The sequence below is a fragment of the Schistocerca americana genome, chromosome 2 (assembly GCF_021461395.2).
Source record: "Schistocerca americana isolate TAMUIC-IGC-003095 chromosome 2, iqSchAmer2.1, whole genome shotgun sequence".
NCBI lineage: Eukaryota > Metazoa > Arthropoda > Insecta > Orthoptera > Acrididae > Schistocerca > Schistocerca americana.
This window is the reverse complement of record NC_060120.1, coordinates 312,056,879-312,080,205: the sequence shown is the minus strand read 5'-3', so window position 1 is coordinate 312,080,205 and position 23,327 is coordinate 312,056,879. Positions and strand designations below refer to the sequence as shown.

The window sequence follows — 23,327 nt, the reverse complement described above, 5'->3', positions numbered from 1 at the left end:
GGAATTTAAGGAGATGGGACCTGGATAAACTGAAAGAACCAGGGGTTGTACAGAGTTTCAGGGAGAGCATAAGGGAACAATTGACAGGAATGGGGGAAAGAAGTATAGTAGAAGAAGAATGGGTAGCTCTAAGGGATGAAGTAGTGGAGGCAGCAGAGGATCAAATAGGTAAAAAGACGAGGGCTAGTAGAACTCCTTGGGTAACAGAAGAAATATTGAACTTAATTGATGAAAGGGGAAAATATAAAAATGCACTAAATGAAGCAGACAAAAAGGAATACAGACGTCTCAAAAATGAGATAGACAGGAAATGCAAAATGGCTAAGCAGGCATGGCTAGAGGACAAATGTAAGGATGTAGAGGCTTATCTCACAAGGGGTAAGATAGATACTGCCTACAGGACAATTAAAGAGACCTTTGGAGATAAGAGAACGACTTGCAGCTCTAAGCAAAGAAGGGAAAGCAGAACGTTGGAAGGAGTATGTAGAGGGTCTATACAAGGGTGATGTACTTGAGGACAATATTATGGAAATGGAAGAGGATGTAGATGAAAATGAAGTGGGAGATACGATACTGCGTGAAGAGTTTGACAAAGCACTGAAAGACCTGAGTCGAAACAAGGCCCCGGGAGTAGACAACATTCCATTAGAACTATTGACGACCTTGGGAGAACCTGTCCTGACAAAACTCTACCATCTGGTGAGCAAGATGTATGAGACAGGCGAAATACCCTCAGACTTGAAGAAGAATACAATAATTCCAATCCCAAAGAAAGCAGGTGTTGACAAATGTGAAAATTACCGAACTATCAGTTTAATAAGTCACAGCTGCAAAATACTAACGCGGATTCCTTACAGACGAATGGAAAAACTGGTAGAAGCCGACCTCGGGGAAGATCAGTTTGGATTTCGTAGAAATATTGGAACACGTGAGGCAATGCTGACCCTACGACTTATCTTAGAAGAAAGATTAAGGAGAGGCAAACATACGTTTCTAGCATTTGTAGACTTACAGAAAGCTTTTGACAATGTTAACTGGAATACTCTTTTTCAAATTCTAAAGGTGGCAGGGGTAAAATATCGGGAGCGAAAGGCTATTTACAATTTGTACAGAAACCAGATGGCAGTTATAAGAGTCGAGGGACATGAAAGGGAAGCAGTGGTTGGGAAGGGAGTGAGATAGGGTTGTAGCTTCTCCCCGATGTTATTCAATCTGTATATTGAGCAAGCAGTAAAGGAAACAAAAGAAAAATTCGGAGTAGGTATTAAAATCCATGGAGAAGAAATAAAAACCTTGAGGTTCGCCGATGACATTGTAATTCTGTCAGAGACAGCAAAGGACTTGGAAGAGCAGTTGAATGGAATGGACAGTGTCTTGAAAGGAAGATATAAGATGAACATCAACAAAAGCAAAACGAGGATAATGGAATGTGGTCGAATTAAGTCGGGTGATGATGAGGGAATTAGATTAGGAAATGAGACACTGAAAGTAGTAAAGGATTTTTGCTATTTGGGGAGCAAAATAACTGACGATGGTCGAAGTAGAGAAGATATAAAATGTAGACTGACAATGGCAAGGAAAGCGTTTCTGAAGAAGAGAAATTTGTTAACATCGAGTATAGAGTTAAGTGTCAGGAAGTCGTTTCTGAAATTATTTGTATGGAGTGTAGCCATGTATGGAAGTGAAACATGGACGATAAATAGTTTGGACTAGAAGAGAATAGAAGCTTTCGAAATGGGGTGCTACAGAAGAATGCTGAAGATTAGATGGGTAGGTCACATAACTAATGAGGAGGTATTGAATAGAATTGGGGAGAAGAGGTGTATGTGGCACAACTTGACAAAAAGAAGGGACCGGTTAGTAGGACATGTTCTGAGGCATCAAGGGATCACAAATTTAGCATTGGAGGGCAGCGTGGAGGGTAAAAATCGTAGAGGGAGACCAAGAGATGAATACACTAAGCAGATTCAGAAGGATGTGGGTTGCAGTAAGTACTGGGAGATGAAGAAGCTTGCACAGGATAGGGTAGCATGGGGAGCTGCATCAAACCAGTCTGAGGACTGAAGACCACAACAACATCAACCAACGCTACAAGTATTATAGAAACTTACTCTCGACTCGCTCATTAGTCTGTCATCATCAACTGAATAACTGAAGAACTTTCACTTTCTAAGTGCCATTTTTTCGCAAAACGCGATTCCACTGCTATTGTGTTGTCGATGCTGTGTTGCATGTTCCTGAAGTTATTCCGTGTTGCAGTCATGTATAAAATGCATCAAACATTCAGCACCGGATCAATGAGTACTTTGTGCTGAGCAGTAGTTCTGGTGTTCCAAGTGCCAAACGTCAAGGTCTCCTCCATTTACTTAATGCACGGTAAGTATGGTAAGCTTTTGTTCTTATCAGTAAAACGTCTCTGTAATGGAAGAAGATAATTTGGGTGTCAAAAACAGTAAAAACGTTGTAGATGCCAAGAATACGTGTCTGGAAAAAGTTATGAAAAGAGGAAGACAAAACATAGTTTCTGATAAATATACGCTGAATTATGAGGTTAGTAAGTTATACTAGTGATTCAGTAACATGAATATTGTTGTCAATGCCGGCGTGCAAGACCTCGAAATGCAGTAAATTCCATCTCAAATAGCCGTATAAAGTGCTTACTCTGAAACAGAACAACGTAAAAACGGCGATGTACTCAAAAGAGAAAAGATCATCGCTGACACACACAGTGCAGCACTTGTTCTGAAAGACCTGCCAAGTATATCAGTTGTAAAACAGGAAGACCTGCTGACGATGTTGCTTTTTCTGCTCAGCAGCAAAAAGAGTTCTGTTGTAGACTTTGCAACACCTTACCTCTAGAATGGTGTTGTACAAGAAACACAAGTCAATACTGAAAGAATGTTTCTTGAATTTAATTGTGTTGTTCTCTTGTAAAAAATTTCAAAGATATTAGAAACAGTTTTCGCTGGTTACAGTCCTAATGTGTCAACGGCCTTGCCTCAGTGGTCACACCAGTTTCCGTCAGATCACCGAAGTTAAGTTCTGTTGGACTTGGGTAGCACTTGGATGGGTGATCGTCCGGACTGACGAGCACTGTTGGCAATCGGGGTGCACTCAGCCCTTGTGGCGCCAATTGAGGAGCTACTTGACTGAGAAGTAGCGGCTCCGGTCACGAAATCTGACAACGGCCGGGAGAACGGTGTGCTGACCTCACGTTTTTACCCAGTGACCGCTGTCGGTTGAGGATGACACGGAAGTCGGTCGGTACCATTGGGCCTTCCGAGGCCTATTCGGACTGAGTTTAGTTTAATTTACAGTCCTGGCAGTTAAAACATTTATGAAGTATTTATATAAAGTATTTTTATGCTGGTATTATCATGAACAAAAACGTAGCGTCCCAATATTAATGGAAAAACTTTCTTACTGCTGCTTATTATCAGGCAATTCCCTGGTGGGATATGGTTGATAAATCATTTATCGGTGCGCATGCAACAGTATGTGCTTTGTGCTATGCTCCAAAAGGCGCTCATACCTCGGATTCCATTGGTGATAGATAGATAGGCTCAAGTGCTTGGGATAACCCTCAGGCTGAGGACCATTTGTATACACAACAAAAGGACCGTCTTAGTGTCACTATCCTACAGAACAGGGTCAAAGTACGGGTATTAGACACTTGCTTCTGCTAAGGCAAATGAAGAAAATCACTTGGTTTTTTTTTTCTTGCGTTTGATGTGGTCTACGGCGGACCATGAGTTAATTATGGAGGTACCATTACTTCATGGGCAGTTCCTCAGAAAACCTAAAAAAAAGGAGTTTTACGATATTTTTTCGTGCAAAAACCACTGATTCCTCAGATATGCACAGCAAGTGGCTGAAATTTTTACGGTATATACCTACGATCCCGATCTCGAACAATCTTGGAAATTTTAGTGATATGTTTACCCGTTTCCGAGATGGAGGGTTTCAAAGTTACTCTACTTCTACGCATAAAAAACGCGCGTAACATCCGGACTGAGGCGAAAACGTAGTTTATAAAATGACGTAGAACGGTGAAATATGCTGTGTTGCCATTAGAAAGGTTCTGATAACAAATGAAAAAATGTTGTACACATAAAAACTGGTGTGAGGTGTAAAACTACTTCTGCGTTATTTCATCGTCACAGAAGCGAAGTATCAAAATTTTCGGAAACATTCTGGTAGAAACAGCGATCGATGTTCACAACTGTGCTTATAAAAACAATCTATATCGCAGAAATCACGTTTACTGGTGAGCAGTTTAAGTCTAGAGGCGGGCCATCTTCATATCGTATTACAGTGTTGATGTATGGAGGCGGATCCACGGAGCAGCAACTGTAGAAACCTCCAGGTGTGCAGTTGGCAGCATCTGGAGGGTTCTGCAGTTCATGCTCCGTGGATCCCCCTCCTCAAATCAACTTTGGAGCACAATCTGAAGATGGCCCGCCTTTGGACTGAAACCGGTCACCAATAAATGTGATTTCTGCAATATGGACTGATCTTCTAAGTACAATTATCAAAATTTTACTGGTCCTTAAAATTCTTTCTATATGAGTGACATGCCCTGCTGTGACAAGGGAAAGCAGGAAATAGCGGAAACATACTTCTCTCGGAGCATAAAAAAGGAGAATATGCTGCTGTTTAAAAGACTCTAACTGAAAAGTGGGGTGCCGGGAGCCTCATTCAACCGTCCTCAGTATGCAAACATACTCGCGCTTTTTTATGCTGAGAGAGGAGGAAACAGTGGCAGTGCGAAAGAGAAGGAAAAGTAATAAATATTGGAAGATATTTGAGGTGGTCGTGGTAAAGAAAGAGCGAGGTTAGAGAAAAGGAGGAACACATTGCCTGTGGAGCGTAGTTGACAGTGACAGAACAGTGCCGCGAAGAGAGTGAAGGAGATAATGCCAGTGGGAAAAGAATAAAGACAAGAAGAAGGTGGTACTGGATGTGTGCCAGTGATAATAAGAGGCAGAGAGTCTATAACGATGAGGAGAGAGATAGTGACCGTGAGAAAGAACAAGAAAATGACAGTGATAGTAGTAGTAGGATAGATCGAAGTCGACTCTAGCTGTGAGACAAGAGACAGGGTCAGAGGGTCACGAAGGACTAACGGCGATGAGTGGGGCTGAATGAGTGAGTGAGAATAGGCAAGTGGGAGCGACTTGCAGCGGTGGACTATGGGCGTGAGTGAGTTACGGTTTGGGGGGCTTGTGGGTGTGAGACGTGAGCTGCATGTTAAAAACAGCGCAAATATGTTCGCATGCCAAAATTTTGGGAAGATTTTCTAAAGGTGAGGAAGACAGAATGCGGCAGTGGATACCTCACCTTTCAGAGTGTTTCTTTGTTTTTTTTTTTTTGTGCTCCGACAGGAGCACTTTTCCTCTGGTTTTCGACTTTGTCTCTTATTCTTCGCAATGATGAGGCGAGTAGCACAATTTTGTGCTATCAGAATACCTTCTCAGTTTTTTGTATACAACTAAGTTATATAGAATATGCTATACATTGTTTTTTGATTCTCCTGAGATTTGGCACTTGGAATTTTTAACATTTATAAATCCAATATACTGTAGTACTTATTTGTCCACCCAATCCATCATCGATAGTCTACAATCGCTCACAGAGTCTAGAAAACTATAACCGGGCCGCTGAAACATGTCACTTCAAGGTCACTCCCCAAGCGCCGTAGAGTTGGTAATATAACTAACAAACAAGTGAGGAACGAGAGGCGCCGCGTCTTCTGAACCAATTTTATTATTTATTTAATCGTATGGCTAGGGCCCCCGCCGGGCAGACCGTTCGCCGGGTGCCGGTCTTTCAATGTGACGCCACTTCGGCGACCTGCAGTCGATGAGGATGACAGGATGATGATGCGGACAGCACAACACCCAATTCCTGGGTGCAGAAAATTCCCCGACCCAGCCGGGAATCGAACCCGGTCCCAGAGGATTGGCAATACGTCACGCTGACCATTCAGCTACCGGGGGCTTCTGAACCAATAACAGCATCGAACAAACGAACAAAAGTCGGTTCCGGCGTCGACGCTACCATGCTGCTGGCTTCCGTGTAAACATTGTATGTTAGTGCGCGAACGCCTGTTGCTGTGTTGTGTTACCGCATCGACTACAGTTTTTGTTTGTTAAACAATGTCACCAAAACGATGTCGTTCACCAAGCGACAATCCGTTGCGCCGTGGAGTGCCATTAAATAGTCAGACTTTGGATTTGCTGCGGAGGACGCGTGAGTTTTACGAGCAAGAAAAAGAATTTGTTTCTGCTCACGGGCATGCGTCGACTCCTGCCGATAAAGTTTTAGAGCGTAACTCGAAAAGTCTAGGACTCGGTGAAAGAACAGTTATAAGGAAAGGGATGCTACTTCAAGACTTACAAGACAGTGAGGTAAACCGTGTGGAAGAAAGGCCGTGTGGAAGAAACAGTGTGGTTTTAAGTACTACGGGAAAGAAAAAAAAGCAGCCTCGTCCTGCTACAGAGATTGATTTTTTTCCAATCTGATGCTATTCGGCGGCACATATACAGATACTATAAAAGGAAAGAATACCCCACAATAGCGAAGCTGCTAATTTCTTTAAAAGAAAGTGAACTTTTCTCAAGGGGGAAAACCTCACTTAAGATTATATTAAAAAGTATGGGCTTCCGTTTTCAAAAGTTAGATTGACGAAAACTGTTACTTGAAAAAGCTCAAGTCGTTGCAGTTCGTACCATTTTCTTACATGAAACTGTAAGAAAGGAGATACATTCAGTTATATGGTTAGACAAAACATGGGTCAGCGCTGGAAAATCAGTTGAGAAATGCTGGACAGATGATACTGCGAATTGCAGCGGTCATCAGCCAGCAGGGATAGGATCCAGATTAATTGTGCCCCAAGCAGGATCTTCTAACGGCTTTGTGCCTGAAGGACGTTTATAGTTTTTCGATGCAAAAAAAACTGGTAACTATCATGAGGATATGGACCACCCACGGTTCCTACAGTGGTTTAAAAATTTGTTGCTCCAGTTTAGTGTTCAGACAGTGTTTGTGATGGACAATGCACCACACCATTCCGTGATAAAACTCCCACCACTAGTGACCGTAAAGAAACTATGGTGCAGTGGTTGCAGGCGAGAGACACGAGCATGACAAAGCTGCTGTTATACTCGCTCATGAAACAAAATAAGCCTGTGACGCCTAAATACGTTGCAGATGAAATTGCAAGCGAACAGAGTCACTTGGTAATTAGGCTACCGCCTTAACACTGCCGTTTTAATCCAACTGAGTTGGTTTGCAGTGAAGTCAAGGCGTACATTAGAAGTACCAATAATACGTTTACTATAACAGAAGTGGAAAGACTGCGACATGAAGATCTTGCTACTGTAGACGCTACCTCATGGAGGAAAAAAGTAGACCATGTTGCTAAACTCATAAGAGAAGCACAGCTTATAGACGACATTATAAATGGAAACGAACAATTACTGATTTCTCTTAATGATGATGAGGATGATGATGATGACGAAGACAACGGTTTTGGCGCCGATTCCGATGATAGTGGAGAACTGGATGGAACTGCACCGTTGACATCGTAAATTGGTGAGTGTAAATGTATACAGAATTAATTCTTTCTCTCTGCAATAAGGTAGGCTATGCATGTTTTGCTTTATTTCTTTCTATGAGTGTGGATAGCGTGTTCTCTGGTGTGCTTACATTTACATTATTATACGACTTTTTATGGGCAACTTTTACGGTAACAATTTGGAACGACTTTTCATAGATATTGTCATTAATTTCGGGTGTTTTTATTTCGCTGTTTCATATACTATCAAGCGCTTAGTCTCCGTCGTCGTTCTCTCCATTGTTAGAAAAACGTACTTTGTTGAATATAACGTATAAACGTTAATTGTACGAGGGTCACTCCAAAAGAATTGCACACTATTTTTGTAAAAATACATTTTTCATTATGCATTTGTGAAAGTTTTACAGTGTGTACATACATCCTTCGCGCTTGTTTTCAAACATAGTTCAACCTGTTCCCGTGAGTGGCGCCGCCACAGCATGTCTTCAAGATGGCTGTTACACTTGACGTTCGTCAGAAGCAACGTGCTGTCATAGAATTCCTGTGCTGTGAAAACGAGACAGTGGGAAACATCCAAAAGAGGTTGACAAAGGTGTATGGAGATGCTGTTGTCGATCGCAGTACAGTTAGTCGGTGGGCAAGTAGGTTACGTGATGAAAGCGGACATGGCAATATTGAGGATTGTGCTCGCAGCGGCAGGCCTGGTACTGCACACACTCCAGACAATGTGCAGAGAATTAACTAATTGGTGACTGCTGACAGATGCATCACAGTGAAGGAATTGTCACGCTACGATGGGTTAGGGGAAGGAAGTGTCTGCAGAATACTGAAAGTATTGGCGCTAAAAAAGGTTTGTGCCAGGTGGGTTCCCAGGATGCTGACAGTGGCTCGCAAAGAAACAAGAAAAACGGTATGCAGCGAACTTTTGGAACAGTACGAGAATGGTGGGGATGAATTTCTTGGAAGAAATATGACAGGTGATGAAACATGGCTCCATCATTTCTCACCAGAGACGAAGAGGCAATGAATGGAGTGGCATCATGCAAATTCACACAAGAAAAAAAAAAAATTCAAAACCACACCTTCTGCTGGAACAGTTATGGCTACGGTGTTTTTCGATTCCGAAGGACTCTTACTTGTGGACATCATGCCAAGTGGAACCACCATAAATTCCGATGCATATGTGACGACACTGAAGAAACGTCAACCTCGACTGAGTCGTTTTGGACCACATCGGCAAAAGCAGGATGTTTTGCTGTTGCACGACAATACATGGCTACATGTCAGTGAAAAAGCCATGGAAGCGATCACAAAACTCGGATTGACAACACTGAAACACCCGCCTTACAGTCCTGACTTGGCTACATGTGACTATCATCTGTTTGGGAAACTGAAAGACTCTCTTCGTGGAACAAGGTTTGAAGATGATGACTCCCTTGTGCACGCTGCCAAACAGTGGCTCCAACAGGTTGGTCCAGAATTTTACCTTGCGGGTATACAGCCGCTGGTTCCAAGATGGCGTAAGGCAGTTGAGAGGGATGGAAATTATGTGGAGAAATGAAGATATTGTTCCTAAAGGATGTATCTACACACTGTAAAACTTTTGAACACGTAGAATAAAATATGGTTTTTGAAAAAAATTGTGTGCATTTCTTTTGGAGTGACCCTCATAGCTTACATTTACAAAAAGTATTTCGGAGTTGTGGGCGTGTGCGGTGGCAGCTATTGCTATCTCGCAACCGCAGCATAGCCAACCATACGCTAGCTGTCAAGTGACATGTTTCACCGGCCCAGGATTAGGATGAACACTGCTTATTCCTTTGTTGGTGATCGTGAATGAGGTAGGTGGGACTTTGGCTCTTTGTTTGTCCCTCCCTTTGGATGCGTGCGCCTCCAGTTCCCTTCTCCCGCTGGCTGTTTACCTGTCTGTCTGACGCGGCTTGTGTGCGGCAGGCTCTGAGACGCTGAAGCTGGGCGTGGCCCGGACGGCCAACGTGCTGACGCCGGTGCTGCGCGAGCCTGGCGCGGGCAAGGCGCTCTACTCGGGCTTCCTGTGGCGGCTGGGCGGCGCGGGCGGCACCACCTGGGTGCGCCGCTGGTTCTCCCTCAAGCGCGACAACTGCCTCTACTACTACAAGACTGACGCGGTGAGTACACCACGCCAGGGCCAGGCGTAAGGCTGAGGCCGCGAAACTTAGTGGTGGTGTCAGCTCCCTCTCTACATATTCACCCCTCAATACGACACATATTTCCCATCTTCCTGAGAGGTCCGGACAAGCGCAGAGGGTGGGATTGCTTGTCATTGAAAGCTCCAAAGTTAGGCGGGTGATGGAGCCCCTTAGGGATATGGCAGCAAGAGAGGGGAAGAAAACCAATGTGCACTCCGTGTGCATACCGGGGGGAGTCATTCCAGATGTGGAAAGGATCCTTCTGGATGCCATGAAGGGTACAGGGTGCAGTCAACTGCAGGTGGTGGCTCATGTCGGCACTAATGATGTGTGTCGCTATGGATCGGAAGAGATTCTCTCTGGTTTCCGGCGGCTATCTGAGTTGGTGAAGATTGCCAGTCTTCCTAGCGAGATGAAGGCAGAGCTCACCATCTGCAGCATCGTCGACAGGACCGATTGCGGATCTTTGGTACAGAGCCGAGTGGAGGGTCTGAAGCAGAGGCTCAGACGGTTCTGCGTCCGTGTAGGCTGCACATTCCTCGACTTACGCCGTAGTGTGGTGGGGTTTCGGATTCCGCCAAATAGGTCAGGTGTCCACTACACACAGGAGGCGGCTACACGGGTAGCAGGGGCTGTGTGGCGTGGACTGGGCGATTTTTAGGTTAGACAGTCTTGGGAAAGATCAAAAATGGCTCCAGTCTCAAAGGGTACAGGGCAAAGAAACGACGAGAATCGACCAAGCAACAGTCGGTATTGTAGCTGTAAATTTTCGTAGCTGTGTTGGAAAAGTACCAGAGCTTCAAGCGCTGATAGAAAGCACTGAAGCTGAAATCGTTATGGGACCAGAAAGCTGACTAAAGCCGGAGATAAATTCTGCCGAATTTTTTACAGAAGCGCAAACCGTGTTCAGAAAGGATAGATTAAATAAAGTAGGTGGTGGTATGTGTGTGTGTGTCTGTTGGTAGTAGTTTATCTTGTAGTGAAGATGAAATATATAGTTCCTACGAATTACTATGGGTAGGGGTTATACTCAACATCCGTACCAAAATAATAATTGGCTCCTTCTACCGACCCCCCCGACTCAGATGATATAATATCTGAACTCTTCAAAGAAAACTTGAATCTCATTACAAATAAGTACCCCACTCATACAGTTGTAATTGGTGGAGACTTCAGTCTACCCTCGATTTGTTGGCGAAAATACATGTTCAAAGCCAGTGGTAGACAGAAAACACCTTCCGAAATTGTACTAAATGCTTTCTCTGAGGATTACTTTGAACAATTAGTTCATGAGTCCACACGAATTGTAAATGGTTGCGGAAATACACTTGACCTCTTAGCCACAAATAATCCTGTTCTAATAGAGAGCGTCATGACGGATACAAGGATTAGTGAACACAAGGTCATTAAAGCGAGGCTCAAAACCGTATCAACCAAAACCACTAAAACTAAACGCAAAATATATCTATTTAAAACAGCAGATAAAAATTCGCTTGATGCCTTCCTAAGAGAGAGTCTCCATTCCTTCCAAGCTAATTATGTAAGTGTAGACCAGATATGGCTCAAACTCAAAGATATAGTATCGACAGCAATAGGTAGATTCATACCGCATAAGTTAATAAGAGACGGGACTGATCCATCATGGTCCACAAAACACGTCAGAACACGTTGCAGAAGCAACGAAAAAAGCATGCCAAATTCAGAAGAACGCAAAATCCCCAAGACTGGCCAAGTTCCACGGAAGCTCAAAATTTAGTGCGGACGTCAATGCGAGATGCTTTTAATAGTTTCCACACTGAAATATTGTCTCAAAATATGGTAGAAAATCCATAGAGATTCTGGTCGTATGCAAAGCACACCAGTGGCAAAAACAGTCAATACCGTGACTGCGCGACAGCGATGGAAATGTTACCGATGATGGTAACACTAAAGCGGAGTCACTAAATACAGTTTTCCGTAATTCCTTCACGAAAGAAGACGAAGTAAATATTCCAGAATTCGAAACCAGAACAGCTGTTAGCGTGATTGACATAAAAGTAGATATCTTAGGTGTTGCGAAACAACTCAAATCACTTAAGAAAGGCAAGTCTTCCGGTCCAGATGGCATACCAATCAGGTTCCTTTCAGAGTATGCAGACACAATTGCGCCTTCCTTAGCAGTCATATACAACCGCTCACTTGACGAAACGTCTGTTCCTAAAGACTGGAAAGTATCACAGGTCACACCAGAATCCAAGAAAGGAAATAGGAGTAACCCATTGAATTACAGATCCATATCACTGACCTCAATTTGCAGTAGCATTTTGGAGCATATACTGTACTCGAACATTATTAATCACTTTGAAAAAAAATGACTTATTGATACATAACCAACACGGATTCAGAAAATATCATTCTTGTGCAACACAGCTAGCTCTTTATTCCCGTGGAGTAATGAGTGCTGTCCACATGGGATCTCAGATCGATTCCATATTCCTAGATTTCCATAAGGCTTTTGATACCGTTCCTCACAAGCGACTATTAATCAAATTGCGTGCACTGGAGTATCGTCTCAGTTGTGTGACTGGATACGTGATTTCCTCTCCGAGAGGTCACAGTTCGTAGTGATAGACAGTAAATCATCAAGTTCCGCAAGGTGGTGTCATAGGCCCTCTGCTGTTCTTGATTTACATAAATGATCTAGGTGATAATCTGAGTAGACCCCTTAGATTGTTTGCAGATGACGCTGTAATTTACCGTCTAGTAAAATTATCAGACGATCAATTCCATTTACAAAATGATCTAGAGAGAATTTCTGTATGGTGCTAAAAGTGGCAATTAGCACTAAACAAAGAAAAGTGCGAGGTCATCCAACGGGTACTAAAAGAAATCCGATAAATTTTGGGTATACGATACATCGCACAAATCTGAGGGCTGTCAACTCGACCTAATACCTAAGAATTGCTATTACGGGCAACTCAAATTGGAAAGACCACATAGATAGTATTGTGGGGAAGGCGAAACAAAGACTGCGCTTTGTTGGCAGAACACTTAGAAGATGCGACAAACCCACTAAAGAGATAGCCTACATTATTACACTTGTCCGTCCTCTGCTGGAATATTGCTGCGTGGTATGGGATCCTTACCAGGTAGTATTGACGGAGGACATCGAAGAAGTGCAAAGAAGGGCAGCTAGTTTCGTGAGGGGTGAGAGTGTCACTGATATGATACGCGAATTGGGGTGGCAGTCACCGAAAAAAAGGCGGTTTTCTTTGCGGCAAGATCTATTTACGAAATTTCAATCATCATCTTTCTCTTCCGAGTGCGAAAATCTTTTGTTGACGCCCACCTACGTAGGGAGAAATGATCTTCATAATAAAATAAGAGAAATCAGAGTCGAACGGAAAGATTTAGGTGTTCCTTTTTCCCATGCGCCATTCGAGAGTGGATTGGTTGAGAAGTAGTATGGAAATAGTTCGATGAACCCTCTGCGAGGCACTTAAGTGTGAATTGCAGGGTAACCATGTAGATGTAGATGCAGAAGATGGATGACTTGGCAGAGGCGTTAGTTGTAGGAGCCTGTATTTTGGATGTTTAGGAAAAACGTTCTCCCTCGGAAGTCATCTTGTCGCCATTCTGGAAATGGCTGCCACGCACTCGTTGCTCGACCTGGGGAAGAGGACGAAGTCACTGTGTATCCTGTCGGGACAGTTCGGGATGTGAGGCAATAATTGATACTCCAGTGAAGCAGCGTGTGTGAGTCCATCCGGTACAAAATGAGCTCGGCACGCTGTCGTGGAGCAAAAGCGGTAACCCTGTTAGTAGATTTCGGGTAGTGTGCTCCTGTGGCGGTTTGCCCTTTACGACCATCATAGCAACGCACGATGATAGTCTCCAACAACACGTTGCCTGAAAATGGTTGGGTCTTCGCCTTTGCCAAACCATATCTTCCGCAACTTACTTTCCTTCTTTCTCCAGGGATCGTAGTCGATGTTGATCAGGCGACTAAATAAATCATATAAATTCGGCTGACACAGCTGCAACATTTCCGCTGCTGCCTCGGTTCGGCCTAAATTTTGAATAGGTGCGACGAGTTCTGGAAAACAGCCGAGCGCGATCTTTGTTATACTCATATTGTCGTGTGAGCTTTTGAAAACTTGTCCATGACTTATTTTCACTTTCTTCACTGTCGCGTCAATTGTAATAAGCTGGTCTTCGAGCCCCATGCCTTTTCTTCTATTGCACTTGCCTGTTCTTCAGTGCCACTTAGTTCCTTGTGATTTAGATATATTTGACCAAATAGCAAAGTGTTCCTTTATATTGGTCTTCAAATCAGGTGGAGACAGAACGTGTCCCTAGTAAACCCATTCCTTTAGATATCCCCAAAGTCAAAAGTTATATGGGTTCAGATCAAGTGATCTTGCTACCTAATCAAAGTCTCATATGATGCTGCGTTATCGCCGTATACTTCCCAACTCAGTATTGATTGTTAAAGCGTTGTTCTCCTTCAAATACGGAGAACGAATTAGCCCACTATAGTGCTCTTCTTCAGTGGGCGGTGTCATTTTGTTTGGTTCATCAAACGACGTGCTACGGCAGCCTATTTCGATGTGTAGGATGACTACGCATATATAGCAATAAATCAAAGAAGAATTAATCAAGTGCCATTATTTTTCGAGGCTATACTTAAAACCGTATGACTTCCCTAGTATATGTGTGCCGTCGCAAGGCTACACCTAAGAATCAAAAAGTATGTTTTGTTAGTAATGCTGATTACATGACATATTTTTATTTATTTGTTATATTATTTCATATCTATCTATAGTATCTATGTTGATGACGATAGGGCGCAAAGGAACATCCTTTTTGTGCACCTTTGGTAACCCATAGAGCCTTGGGGGGTGCAGCAGCTCGAGGTCGGAGCTTCTTGAAGATTTCCTTCGGCAGGCAAATAGGCGCTCCATCGTACCAGCTAGCCAAATATTTAACGGCGGAATTAAGCCCTCATGTCGGTAAATGTCAGCATCACATCAGGAATTCTGTACATTTCATTCAATGGCTGCAGGAGCTGCGCCCCCGTAACCAGGACCTCATGGTGAGCTTCGATGTGGTCTCGCTTTTGAGCAGAGTAGTCTTGATTAGGGATAAATTCAACCCGACAATGACTAATCTTTTCGAATTTGTTCTCACATCAATATTCTTTCTCTTCGATGGAAACTATTACGAACAAAAGGATGGTATTGACATTGGTTGTCCCCTGTCACCAGTGGTAGCAAACTTGTTTATGGAGGACTTCGAAGAGAAAGCACTGGAAACTGCAGCACTGAAGCCTATGTGCTTTTACAGAAATGTTGACGACACATTTGTGATATGGCCACCTGGAAGAGAAAAACTTCAAAGTTTATCCAACACCTGAATTCTCTGCATCCTAACATCAAATTCACCATGGAGGTGGAAGAGAATGGTCAACTCCAGTTTCTGGACGTCCTAGTCAAGCGCAAAGCGGATGGCACCTTGGGACACAGTGTATACAGGAAAGAAACCCACACTGACCTGTATGTCCACGCTACCAGCTGCCATCATCCTTCACAGCGTGAGGCTGTACTGCAAACACTGGTACGCAGGGCCCGCGCAATATCGGACGAGGAATGCCTACAAGGAGAACTTAACCACCTTAAGGACGTTTTATGAAGAACGGATATAACGAGAGTCAAATTCGACGTGCTTTCAGGCAGAATGCACAAGCCCAGCAGAGAGAGAACGAAGAGGACGAGAAGAGAACGGCGTACCTGCCTTACGCCGGCAAAGTATCCAACAAAATCGACAGAATTCTGGCTCGGTGTAACATAAAATGTGTCTTCCGCCCACCTCCGAAAACGCGTGCTCTGCTAGGTACAGTAAAATATGACCTGAGGCTCCGCAAACCGAGTGTTTACCGTATTCCGTGTAAATGCGGTAAGGCATACATCGGGCAAACTGTACGGGCAATCGAAGAAAGCTGCCAGGAACACAGAAGGCACACTGAACTGAAGTAGCTCACAAAATCTGCGGTTGCGGAACGTTACATGGATACTGGAGATACTATGGAGTACGCGAAAACGGAAGTTTTACGGCAGGCCTCGTCTTTTTGGGACAGTGTTCTGAATAAGGCGATTGAAATCCGTGTAGCTGATGGGCTGATCAACAGAGACGCCGGGTTCAACCTCAGCAAAGCCTGGGACCCAACACTCGGCCAACTAAAAGCACAGCGCCGACCCAGAGCGACTTCCGCGACCGACGAAGGCCACAGGACATCTGATGGTCCACAGTTCGCATCCAGCAGCCAGCAGCCCGCCCCTCCCCACCACCACTCCACGCAGCGCCGCGTGCGGCATGACGCGGGGGAAGGGGTGGGGTGCGATCAGAGTATAAAGGGGAGGAGATTCAGCGGAGACGCTCAGTCTGCAGGTATCACCTGAAGATGACGCCAAGGAACGCTGTCGAAATATCGTGGTTTGAAAACGACTGCACCCGGCTGGAGACCCGAGAACAGTACAAACAGATATTTGTAGTCTTCAATCCGCTCCAGTTCCATAAAGATCGGAAATCGGACACATGTTCATGGAACTTTGTCAGTTTATTTTGACATGTGGGATCGCCTCACAATTTATGTGACATTCCTTCTGAATTATCCTGTATGCTTCATACAAGTTTGAGACTTCAAAAGGTGTCTAGGACTATATAGTTTCATATGATTAAACTATTTTTGTGATGCCAAAATATATGCCATAACGGCCATGCAGTAAGTGCCATCTGGAAAACTCCTTTCCTTAGGGTTTTAGGGAGTACATTTTAATCAGTTCCCACTCACATCTCACGACATTAAGACAGGCAACCCACTATGTATTTATGTATATTGGATATGTTCATTTTTGCTATTTTTTGATCCATAAGATATTGTATGTCATATATTTCGTCATGTGCTACTTTCATTCACTTGTCATGGTGTATTGACTAGATGTCATGACATATTTCTCCTGTTTATGCATTTTACTGTGGATCCTTTGAAAATGGAGTAACGCCAAACATGTAAGGTGTAACAAAGGCAATAAAAACTATAGATGAAATGTATTCGCAGTTGCGAATATGGACAGCCATCAGATGTACGTGGGCAGTTCAATAAGTAATGCAACACATTTTTTTTCTCGGCCAATTTTGCTTGAAAAAACCGGAAATTTCTTGTGGAATATTTTCAAACATTCCCACTTCGTCTCGTATAGTTTCATTGACTTCCGACAGGTGGCAGCGCTGTACGGAGCTGTTAAAATGGCGTCTGTAACGGATGTGCGTTGCAAACAACGGGCAGTGATCGAGTTTCTTTTGGCGGAAAACCAGGGAATCTCAGATATTCATAGGCGCTTGCAGAATGTCTACGGTCATCTGGCAGTGGACAAAAGCACGGTGAGTCGTTGGGCAAAGCGTGTGTCATCATCGCCGCAAGGTCAAGCAAGACTGTCTGATCTCCCGCGTGCGGGCCGGCCGTGCACAGCTGTGACCCCTGCAATGGCGGAGCGTGCGAACACACTCGTTCGAGATGTTCGACGGATCACCATCAAACAACTCAGTGCTCAACTTGACATCTCTGTTGGTAGTGCTGTCACAATTGTTCACCAGTTGGGATATTCAAAGGTTTCTTCCCGCTGGGTCCCTCGTTGTCCAACCGAACACCATAAAGAGCAAAGGAGAACCATCTGTGCGGAATTGCTTGCTCGTCATGTGGCTGGGGGTGACAATTTCTTGTCAAAGATTGTTACAGGCGATGAAACATGGGTTCATCACTTCGAACCTGAAACAAAACGGCAATCAATGGAGTGGCGCCACACCCACTCCCCTACCAAGAAAAAATTTAAAGCCATACCCTCAGCCGGTAAAGTCATGGTTACAGTCTTCTGGGACGCTGAAGGGGTTATTCTGTTCGATGTCCTTCCCCATGGTCAAACGATCAACTTTGAAGTGTATTGTGCTACTCTTCAGAAATTGAAGAAACGACTTCAGCGTGTTCGTAGGCACAAAAATCTGAACGAACTTCTCCTTCTTCATGACAACGCAAGACCTCACACAAGTCTTCGCACCCGAGAGGAGCTCACAAAACTTCAGTGGACTGTTCTTCCTCATGCACCCTACAGCCCCGATCTCGCACCGTCGGATTTCCATATGTTTGGCCCAATGAAGGACGCAATCCGTGGGAGGCACTACGCGGATGATGAAGAAGTTATTTATGCAGTACGACGTTGGCTCCGACATCGACCAGTGGAATGGTACCGTGCAGGCATACAGGCCCTCATTTCAAGGTGGCGTAAGGCCGTAGCATTGAATGGAGATTACGTTGAAAAATAGTGTTGTGTAGCTAAAAGATTGGGGAATAACCTGGTGTATTTCAATGCTGAATAAAACAACCCCTGTTTCATAAAAAAAATGTGTTGCATTACTTATTGAACTGCCCTCGTATAATGGAATTACGACAGTGAAAATTTGCGCAGGACCAGGAATAAAAACCGGATTTACCGCTTAGGCCTGTATTACAGTATCAAATTTCTTTGTCAAATTTGATATGTCAAATATTTTTGTCAGAGAAGTTTGATGGTGTAATAGGACACTTTGTCAAATCTCGTCTGTCGTCAAATAAATTTGATCAAATCTAGGGCCTCGCTGTAAATTTGATCTTAAAAGTCGCTTGTCTTCTGTTCACTGCAATATGACACGTTTCCACTTGGAGCGCTAGCATTGCTGCAACGTTCTGTCATCTGTAGTGTGTTTATAAACATGGCCGGTAAATGCAATTGGTTTGTACTGACAACTACAAATTTAATAGAGATGTATGAAGCTGATTAGGCGCTTTGCAACGCGAGGTACCCTGAAAACAAAAATAGATTAAGAAGATTGGAGACCTAAACTAACCTAACCTAACTCTCTCCCGTAGCAAGGAATCGGAGTGTTACAGTGAGCCTGTCTTCTGCAGATATAGCAGATCGTAAGTGAGTATTGTGCTTTGTGATATGAGGATACACTTCATTGAGCCATTACTGAAATGTATGCTCCTCCATTCTTAAGTAATTTATGTACGACTTGACGTCCGCCACCACAAGCTCAGGTAACAAGTTTTGTTGAATGCTTTTATCGTCTCGTCGTAAAACCCACGGCTTCACCGAGGTACGTTTCCTTTTTTTTCCCCCTCTTCTCTTCCACATGTGCACACAGTGCAATTGTGGCACATGCAACTGCTGCGGTTAATAACAAGTTGTTGTTGTCAGCCATCTTGAACTTTGACGAAAAATTTGATGAGAGTGTATTACCCCTTTTTAGCGCCACATCAAAGATCTTTGTCAAATAAATTTGATGAGTGTTTCATCACATCTTTGATCAAATCTTTGACAAAGAAATTTGATAGTGTAATACCGGCCTTATCGCGAGCGGTTGCCGAACACGACTCACTGCCAAATCCAAACTTCCATATGTCGTAAATCATGTGTCTACAACCTGTACTCGTACATCCCTTGTGTATATATCCGTACAGGGGAGACATTTTACTTGAATATCGCTTGCCCGGTGTCTGCGGACAAATACCAGGTTGCAGTGCCTGTGTTATTCCTAATTACGTGCATGCATGTCCGAACGGTCATTGCATCATAATTCGAAATAACACAGGCACTGTAATATCGTAATAAAAACTACGGTCCAAGACAAAAAGTGTTACTATAGTATTTGACTTACTGGGTTAAACCTTCAAGATTTTCGCTCTTAATGGCTAGATTATGACAGCATTTCCAGTTCTTAAATTCGACCAATAACTGTATGAAATCGCGAAAATCGAATTTTAATTCCCGACAGTTAGCCGTTTAGTGATACATATAATTCAACGGATTATTTCTGTTTCCTTTCTTGTGTACTTGTGTGATCTGCGTAAGTTTCTATTCTTTGGGTACGAATGTTTTGTCTAGGGAGCGAATGAATATGATTCCTAAAAATGGAGCTGTTTCGTTAGCATACGGCACATCTACATCTACACCTACATGGATACTCTGCAAATCACGTTTAATTGCCTGGCAGAGGGTTCATCGAACCACCTTCACAATTTTCTATTATTCCAATCTCGTATAGCGTGCGGAAAAAACGAACACCTACATCTTTCCGTACGAGCTCTGATTTCCTTATTTTATCGTGGTCATCGTTTCTGCCTGTGTAGGTCGGTGTCAACAAAATATTTTCGCATTCGGAGGAGAAAGTTGGTGATTGACATTTCGTGAGAAGATTCCGTCGCAACGAAAAACACCTTTTTTTTAATGATGTCCAGCCCAAATCCTGTATCATTTCTGTGACACTCTCTCCCATATTTCGCGATAATACAAATCGTGCTGTCTTTCTTTGAACTTTTTCGATGTACTCCGTCAGTGCTATCTAGTAAGGATCCCACACCGCACAGCAGCATTTTAAAAGACGACGGATAAGCGTAGTGTAGGCAGTCCCAGTAGTAGGTCTGTTACATTTTCTAAGTGTCCAACCAATAAAACTCAGTCTTTGGTTAGCGTTCACCGCAACATTTTCTATGTGTTCCTTCCAATTTAAGTTCTCCGTAATTATAATATCTAGGTATTTAGTTGAATTTGCGGCTTTTAGATTAGACTGATTTATCGTGTAACCGAAGTTTAACGAGTTCCTTTTAGCACTCATGTGGATGATGTAGCTGAACCGGTTTATAGTATTTCGTGACTTTAATTACTTATAAATGATATTTCCGGTATCTCAAAAAAAATTTAAAACCAGTTACCTACTGTCAGCGTAACAATTCGTTTGATATCAGAAATGATTATCCCGGCTACTATTTGTCACTCTGCTAAGATCTGCTAAGGAAATCTCCACTTGACGTTGTGGAGAAATGTTGTCTGTAAAGTCCTGTGAGTGACATTAAATTGCATATCATTTATCAGACTTTACACAACTGTTGCTTAAGATGGAAGCACTTTTCTCTAGCAAAAGGAACAATTAGTCACAAAGTACTACCCGCACACAACACTGACGTATGTCTCCTATTAAAATATTTCGTGTAAATCGGCCGAAATAATTAGGCTTCACACATCAGCAAATAAGAAATTGATATTCCGTAACGTGCTGTGAGCACTATTTTTAAATATTCAATCTGAGTTGAATTCTGTCTTTTAAAGTAGGTTCGGGACCACAGGTGAACATTTATTTGCATTCATTTCTATCTAACAACATTTATGTTTGTTAAAATTCTCAATTCAAAACTACCGCGGAGACATTTTTGCTAAGATGGCAGGGGACGGACGATAGTCAATTTGTCTATTGTTATTCTCGATTCCTTTTATATCAAGTTAATATATTCAGATAAAAGTCTTTAAGCCTTTTGTTCTCTATTCTTTAGCATTTAAAATTATTCTCAATGAAAAATGTTTTATATTTTTGATACCAGCTACTAGTAAACTCCGCTGGAAGTTACTAGCGCTAATGGCTGCGCTCCTAATTGCGGGGCTGAAAATTAACACTAAAGACATTGATTAGATTGGATTACTATTGAAATAAATACAAATCCACGTCTAGACAATAGCGACTTTATTTTTCAAATAATAATTAACAATATAGTTACAGGTTTTCTCTTTACAGACCTCACACGTCTCACGTCCGAACAGTTTAACGGTTAGGACAGGAAGAACAACTGAACCACAGTTATCACAGATAACAAAAAAAATTATAATTGTCGTTGTCCATCAATGTAGTTCTCTGATAATAGTTTTAATGCACACAGAAATTAAATTATTATAGTAATAATGAAATAATTAACGTCATTTTTATACGATAGTCATTTTTATACGTAGTATCGATAACATTTGTTGAAGTTTGTACAGTTAGTTCATTTTAACATCTATTGGCTGTAACATAGTGTCGTGATATTACAATGACCTCACACTTTTCGTTATTTAGGGTCAATTGCCACTTTTCGCACCATTCAGATATCTTTTCTAAATCGTTTTGCAGTTTGTTTTGATCTTCTGATGACTTTATTAGTCGATAAACGACAGCGTCATCTCCAAACAACCGAAGACGGCTGCTCAGATTGTCCCAAATCGTTTATGTAGATAACGAACAGCAAAGGGGCTATAACACTACGTTGGGGAAATCACTACTGTTTCACTCGACGACTTTCCGTCAGTTACTACGAACTTTGACGTCTCTGATAGGAAATCACAAATTTAGTTAGCGCCGGCTGGAGTGGCCGAGCGGTTCTAGGCGCTTCAGTCTGGAACCGCGCGACCGCTACGGTCGCACGTTCGAATCCTGCCCCGGGCATGGACGTGTGTGATGTCTTTAGGTTAGTTACGTTTAACTAGTTCTAAGTTCTAGGGGACTGATGACCTCAGGTGTTAAGTCCCATAGTGCTCAGAGTCATTTGAACCATTTTTGAACAAATCCAGTTACATAAGTGTGACGATATTCCATAAGTACGCAAATTCACTACGAGCCGCTTGTGTGGTGCAGTGTCAAAAGCCTTCCGGAAATCCAGAAATACGGAATATATCTGAAATCTCTTGTCAAATGGTTCAAATGGCTCTGAGCACTATGGGACTCAACTGCTGTGGTCATAAGTTCAAAATGGCTCTGAGCACTATGGGACTTAACATCTATGGTCATCAGTCCCCTAGAACTTAGAACTACTTAAACCTAACTAACCTAAGGACATCACACACATCCATGCCCGAGGCAGGATTCGAACCTGCGACCGTAGCGGTCGTGCGGTTCCAGACTGTAGCGCCTTTAACCGCTCAGCCACTCCGGCCGGCAATCTCTTGTCAATAGCACTCAACACTTAATAATTCGGAATAACACAGGCACTGTAATATCGTAGTAAAAAGTACGGTCGAAGACAAAAAAGTGTTACAATAGCATCTGACTTACTAGGTTAAACCTTTAAACTAAGATTTTCGCTCTTATTGAGTAGATTATGACAGCATTTTCAGTTCTTAAACTCGACCAATTAGGCCTACTGTATGAAATCGCGAAAATCGAATTTTTTTTGCCCGGCAGTTAGCCGTTTAGTGATACATATAATTCAACGGATTATTTCTGTTTCCTTTCTTGTGTGATCTGCGTAAGTTTCTATTCTTTAGGTACGAATGTTTTGCCTTGGGAGCCAATGAATACGATTGCTAATAATGGAGCTGTTTCGTCAGCATACTCAGCATACGGTACTTTGAAATGGTGCAGTGGATTTGCTCGCTATGCTTGCTACGGACGCCGTGGCCTTCCTTCTTTTCCGCAGGAGAGCCTGCCGCTGGGCGCGCTCATGCTGCACCGGTACGCGGCGTCGCGGTGCGAGGCGGCCGGACGGCAGCACTGCCTGCAGCTGGCGCGCAAGGGCGGCCTGGGGCTGACGCTCGCCGCAGACTCGGAGGAGGCGCTCACGCGCTGGCTCGCCGTCCTCTCGCACGCCATCGAGCGCAACAACCACGTGAGTAGCCGGCCCGCACTCCAACTACGACCACTGTACATGTCAGTCAGTAGCCTAACCCCATCACACATTGTTTTCTACTCGTAACATAGGTAGTACC

General features: G+C 43.2%; 1 protein-coding gene across 1 annotated transcript in view; it reads left to right on the top strand.

Moving 5' to 3' along the window:
* The window catches only part of LOC124593985, a 446,237-nt gene that overhangs the window by 398,523 nt on the left and 24,387 nt on the right, over positions 1 to 23,327 (top strand). The window contains exons 32-34 of the mRNA XM_047132336.1: positions 776 to 778; positions 9,533 to 9,726; positions 23,039 to 23,227. Coding sequence (XP_046988292.1) covers positions 776 to 778; positions 9,533 to 9,726; positions 23,039 to 23,227 — 386 coding nt within the window. The remainder of the gene's footprint in view (positions 1 to 775; positions 779 to 9,532; positions 9,727 to 23,038; positions 23,228 to 23,327) is intronic.